This window comes from Mus pahari, chromosome 17, assembly GCF_900095145.1.
Source record: "Mus pahari chromosome 17, PAHARI_EIJ_v1.1, whole genome shotgun sequence".
NCBI classification, from domain to species: Eukaryota; Metazoa; Chordata; class Mammalia; order Rodentia; family Muridae; genus Mus; species Mus pahari.
Window position 1 is genome coordinate 62273837 of NC_034606.1, and position 6511 is coordinate 62280347.

The following is a 6511-nucleotide window of genomic DNA, read 5'->3' on the forward strand; positions in this document are numbered from 1 at the left end:
GGGAGGGGAAGGGAGGGGAGGGAAGGGAAGAAAGAAGCAGGAAATAGAGGAGAGAGGGGAAAACTGTACAAAACAATTACAAATGCATTACCCCCACTTGGGGGGTGTTCTGAGACAAGGTCTCTTATAACTAGACCATCTCAAAACTCACTAGGTGGCTGAAGACAGCCTTGAACTTCTGGTCCTCCAACCTGCACCTTCCAAGAGCTGAGATTACATGCGTGCACTAACATACCCAGCTCCAAAGCCAATTTTTGTGAAAGAACACAGTACCAGATTACACAGCCCACTCTTGAGTATCATTAATACACCTAAATATAATGTACATTTTTTTTAATGCTGAGATTTATTTATTTATATTTTATGTGTACCAGTGTTTTGCTGCATGTCTATCTACGAATCATGTGTGTGCCTGATGCCCAAGAAGGCCATAAAAGGGTGTCAGCTCCCCTGAACTTGGAATTACAAATGTCTGTGAGCCATAATGTAGGTGCTGGGACCCAAACCCAGGTCCTGTGCTCTTACCCACTGAGCCAGCTTCCAGCTCCAATGTAAGTTAAACTAGATTGAAAATAAATTACAACCGGTAACCTCACACGTACATTTTAGGAACCTCTGTGGACCCACAAAAGGCTATAAGTTCATTAAATTAGGGACTAGCAAGATGGCTCTGCAGTTAATGTCACTCGGTGCTTTGCAGAGGACCTGGGTTTGGCTGCATGACTCACTGTAACTTCAGCTATAGGAGCTGTAATTCCTGTCTTCTGAGGGCATTAGGCATGTGATTGATTATACACACACACACACACACACACTCATATATATATATGCAAACAAATGTATAACTTTCTATGTATCAAATATAAAATAAATATCTATCTTTAAACTTTATTTACTTTTTTTTTGGAAACAGGGTTTCTCTGTATAGCACTGGCTGTCCTGGAGCTCACTCTGTAGACCAGCTGGCCTCAGAGATCTGACCTGCTTCTGCCTCCAGAGTAACAGGATTAACAGCATGTGCCACTATGCCTGACTATGAAATTAAATTACACTAAAGTATCATTAGATGATTTCCTCCCTAAAAATTCACTAAATCTTCTCAATTGAAAATCTGTAAATTTCAGTCAGAAAGTTTTGCATGAATTATAAGCACATTATAAAAATAAACTATAACTTGTCTATATTAGATTTATAATTACCTACATATAAATACATATAGTTTGATCCCTAAACACACTTATAATTATTTTGCATGTGATTATTCTTATGTATTAAGGCATCAGTAACTGAAATGTTGAATAAATAGCCACCAGATATTTTAGTATACTTAATTTCCACTTCCTACTCAAAAAAAAAAAAAAAAAAAAAATTGAGGTTAGAGACAGACCTTTAACTAAAATACAAGGAAGTCAGAGTCACCATGGCGGGGCAGAGCCACAGCTCAGAGCTCCACGACCGGCTGCCTTACCAGGTCTTTCTCCGCGATGGCCTTCTGCCTGCCCTGCTGATCGTCCTTTGGTTTTCTCTCTCCTGCAGCTGGCTTGCTCTCAGCAGCAGCTTCTTTGGGACCTGAGTTTTCCTTGGATGTCAAAGCCTAGGAGATACAGCACTCAACTAAAATAAAACAAGTAACGCAAGACGCATCCATATTAGACTTGAAATGTAAACTACTTAAACATATATCCTCAGATAATTGGAATACTTTGTATTCTAACTCATTCTTTCTACTTACTAAAGTAAAAGCAATATATATGTATGTGCATAAAACAAATATAATATTCAGATAAAATAAGCAGTATCCAGCAAATATAGTTGGTATTTACTAATCTACAAATATCTGCTGAATCTCTACATAGTCCAGGCACTGTTCTAGGTGCTGTTTTACAAACATAAAATAACTGAGATCACATTACTATATTTCCCAAATTTACTGTTCAGTTATTATTTGACCTAATACATAAGAAAGCACACTTGGCAACTATAATGAAGATGATATTTTTTTTTTAAGATTTATTCATTTATTATATGTAAGTACACTGTAGCTGTCTTCAGACACTATAGAAGAGGAGGTCAGATCTTGTTATGGATGGTTATGAGCCACCATGTGGTTGCTGGGATTTGAACTCCGGACCTTTGGAAGAGCAGTCGGGTGCTCTTACCCACTGAGCCATCTCACCAGCCCGAAGATGAGATTTTAACCAACAATTTATGTGCAGTAAATGATATTTAAAACAGATTTCCTTGGTCACAGGCACTTCCCTCCTAACGTGCCAAGATGGCAAAACAGCTACAGCTTTAAGGGAAGGCCAAGCAACAGGAGCCTTCGAGACCCTGCACTATCAGACATGCACTTCACAGCTGGGTAATAGCTACCGCCCCTTTCCTTTTGAGATGAGCTCTCAGACTGGCCTCAAGTTCATTATGGAGCACAAGCTGGCCTCAAACTCCGGCTCTGCTGCCTCCCTCCCCCTGGGCTGGGATTACTGGAGCGAGCAATCCGGAAACCCATGTCCACTGTGCTCCTACTGTTAGAGGAGTTTAGGCCCTTACTAACATGCAGCTAACTCAGCACAGTGACGAATACGCAGGCATAGATTACAGAGATAAAGCACACACACAGGGTCAGGGGAGTAGCCCAAAGCTGGCTTCAGTGGTCAGACTCACTGCTGCTTTTACAGAAGACCCAGGTTCAGTTCCCAGGACCCACATCAGTGCTCCACAACCACCTGTATGTAACTCCAGTTCCAAAGGATTTTATGCCCTTTAAAGAACACAGACATGCACATAATTGAAAATAACATAAATCTTAAAATTATTTTCAACTAAAAAATATTTCTAAAAAACAGAAGGAAAACAATTTAAAACTGTCCTTGGAGGAAAAGCAAGCAATAGCCTTGGAAATCTCAGCCAACTCTTTTCTTAATATATTTTATTTTTATTTTATATAGCAATACAATTTACATATAATGAAATGTCTTGATGGAGTTGTAGATAGAATTCAAGGAAAATAAAAATTTAAAGAATCACTTTCCCTAAGTGGGTCAACAAGCCAACCTGTAAAGATGCTTCCCCATGCCGGGCGGTGGTGGCACACGCCTTTAATCCCAGCATTTGGGAGGCAGAGGCAGGCAGATTTCTGAGTTCGAGGCCAGCCTAGTCTACAAAGTGAGTTCCAGAACAGCCAGAGCTACACAGAGAAACCCTGTTTCAGGGGGAAAAAAAAAAGAGGGAAAAGATGCTTCCCCGTGAGGGGTCAGCATCACTGTATCACTGCATCACTGTATCACCTCAGCCTTACCAGTCTGGTTAAACTGAATAGTACATGAAATAAAATCATAAAATTTATGCCTAACTCCAATACCTGGGTGACTGAGACAGGACGACTGCTTCAAGTTTGAAGCTAGCCTAGGCTAAATATGGTGAACTCATAAAAAAGAAATCTATTTGGAGGCAGGGAGCTGATGAAACAGTTCAGTGGTTAAGAGTACTGGCTGTTCTTCCAGGACCCAAGTTCAACTCCCAGCACTCACATGGCAGCCCTCAACCGTCTATGGCTCCAATTTCAGGAAATCCAATATTCTTTAGATTACCACAGGCACCAGACTCACATGCACACAGGCAAAATACTCAAACACAGAAAAATAAACTTTTAAAAGTCTCAAGACTATACAAAATCTAAGGAAAAATTTTCACCACCATGACATAAAACTCAAACCTAATGCACTTTAATGGTTATAATTTACCTGATTAATTTTCCTGAGTTCATTTGTTGCTTCAAAGTTATCTGGCTCCAGTTCTAACACTTTCTCATAATCTAAGTGAGACAGGAGAGAGGGTGTTTGGAAGAGGAGGATGGTTTTACAGCCTGTGCAAGCCTCAGCCAAAGTCACATGTGACACCGAAGCAGCTACGCTATGGTGAAATGACTAACGACAACTATAAGCTCCTAATCACTCTTTCTTCTCTCCCAGGGCAGACAAAACCCTAAGGAACTCCTTTCACAAACCATGGTCCACCAGCCCCAGGTGGCTATGCCATCAGAGCACTGAGCAAAACCCACTCACAGTGCATTTTAGTCCAACTTTGTCATCATTACGCAGGTCTTGTTATGGGGTAACAAGACAGAATCTACGATAAACAACCGTGCTTGCCGCCTGACTCACCACAGCCACCAAGATGGCCTCATCTCCATTTGCAGATGAGAATGGAGGTCGGAGGCATGAGTCACTTGCTGTGGCAATGTCCAATTACGTAAAAATGAAGCAAAGTCTGACCAGTAGCAAACAAACGTTCTTTCCCAAAATAAGATAGCTTTTAAATTAAAAACCAAAAAGGGCTGGGGGCTTAGCAGGTCAAGGCCTCAACTGTCCAGCCTGACGACTTGAGTTTGATCCTTGGGCCTCTTCCACCGCGGAAGGAGAGAACCGACTCCCCCCAGGTGTTCCCTGGCTTCCACTCACACCATGGCACCCGCCATGCATCCACTCGCACCTGTATGTTTTCTAATTGTAAAACAAAAAAAAATTAAAATTTCCAAAATAGCAAGCTTTGTTCAAAATGTTCTGTAAAAGGAGCACTGTACTGACTTGGTGTTCTCTGTGCACTGTGAGCTAAATCACTGAAGAAATATGTGAGGAGAACTGAGGGGAGGAATACCTTTTCTGGCCTCCTCTAACTTCTGCAGAGCAAACCGAGCTGCCCCGCGTCTGGCGTAAGCCTTGGTGTAACTCCTGCTCAAGGCGATGGCCAAGTTACAGTCAGACTCAGCAACAGCAAACCTGGAATGCCAAGCAATTAAAAAGTCCATTTACTTCCCAATTAAACACACGTCTCCACCTTCTTTTATTTAATTAAACTTAAAAATAATCTCTTCCCTCACCCTACCCCAGTGCAGGGAACAAAACCCAGGACTTTGCATATACACTACTATACATGCTACTATATACTCTACTACAGTCACTACTGTATACATATTATATATATCCACTATTGTATGTGATGCTATGGATATTCACTATAGTACACTACTACTCAACACACCCATCTATAGAAGCAGTGATTTTGGTATTTTTGGAGACAGGGTCTCACTATGTAACCCTAGGTGGCCTAATCTGAAATTCATCATGTAGTAGACCAGGCCTGCCTCGAATTCCCAAACTCAGAGATCCGCCTGCCTCTGCCTCCTGAGTGCCGGGATTAAAGGTGTGTTCCACCAAGCTAGGCAATTTCTGTTTTTTTTTGTTTGTTTGTTTGTTTTTTGTGGGATTTCAAGAGTCTATAAGAAAAGAAGAGACAAGCTACAGAAATGTCAAATGTCAGAAGACAACTGTCTTAACAAGTGCTGAACTGTTTGTGGGGCAGTACACAGGAATCAGATGCAGGGGGATTTCTAAGTTCGAGGCCAGCCTGGTCTATAAAGCTAGTTCTAGGATAACCAGAACTACATAGAGAAACCTGTCTCAAAAAAAAAAAAAAAAAAGCCGGGCGTGGGGGCGCACACCTTTAATCCCAGCACTCAGGAGGCAGAGGCAGGCAGATTTCTAAGTTCGAGGCCAGCCTGGTCTACAGAGTGAGTTCCAGGACAGCCAGGGCTACACGGAGAAACCCTGTCTCGAAAAACCAAAAAAAAAAAAAAACCATAAATAAACAAATGTCAAAGAGTTATGCTTCCAGAGTAAAGAAGTTTTAAAAATCAATATACATCTAATAGGAAGTGGGCAAAATATAAAACAGCATTTCAGGGGAAAAATTTTTTTAATATGACTATGTTAAAAGATGTTCAACTTCATTAATAGCTTAAAGAATACATAGGCTAAGCTAGGCATAATGATACATGCATACCTTTAATCCCAGCAATCCAAGACAGAGGCAAGATTTGAGTTCAAGGTCAGTCTGGTCTATATAATAAATTCCAAGTCAGCCATAGCTGCATAATAGGAACTTATCTCAAAACCACAGAGGAAAAGGAAACTACATCTCCCACCAAAAAGAAACCAAAACCAAAACAAAACCAAACAAAACATAGGCTTGACATACAGCTCAACAACAAAGTGCTCGCCTGATTAGAGTGCATGAGACCCTACATTTGATTGCTTCAGAGGACGGGAGGGAAGTCAGACACAGGAATGGAGCTCATCTGCAGAGTGCCTGCCTAGCAAACACAAAACCTGGGTTCAACCCCAGCCCCACAAGTGGGCATGATGAGGCACACCGGTAAAGAAAGGGGGGAAAGGCAGGCGGACCTCTGAGTTCCAGGGTAGGCTGCTCTACAGAGGGAGTTCCAGGATAGTCGGGGCTACACAGAGAAACCCTGGGGGGCGGGAGGGGGTGGAGCGAGGAGAGGACCAGAGGTACAAGGCTAGGCTATCTTCCTACGCAGGTAAGAGGCCAACCTGGGTTAGAATCCCTATCAGAGAAGAGAGAGAAGAGAAGAAGAGAAGAGAAGAGAAGAGAAGAGAAGAGAAGAGAAGAGAAGAGAAGAGAAGAGAAGAGAAGAGAAGAGAAGAGAAGA

At 41.8% G+C, this 6511-nt stretch overlaps 1 protein-coding gene across 1 annotated transcript in view; it reads right to left on the reverse strand.

The window, feature by feature from the left end:
* The window catches only part of Rpap3 (RNA polymerase II associated protein 3), a 40362-nt gene that overhangs the window by 18207 nt on the left and 15644 nt on the right, over positions 1–6511 (reverse strand). Inside the window, exons 6-8 of the mRNA XM_021216884.1 lie at positions 4657–4778; positions 3744–3814; positions 1469–1594 (exon numbers count right to left, since the gene is read on the reverse strand). Coding sequence (XP_021072543.1) covers positions 1469–1594; positions 3744–3814; positions 4657–4778 — 319 coding nt within the window. The remainder of the gene's footprint in view (positions 1–1468; positions 1595–3743; positions 3815–4656; positions 4779–6511) is intronic.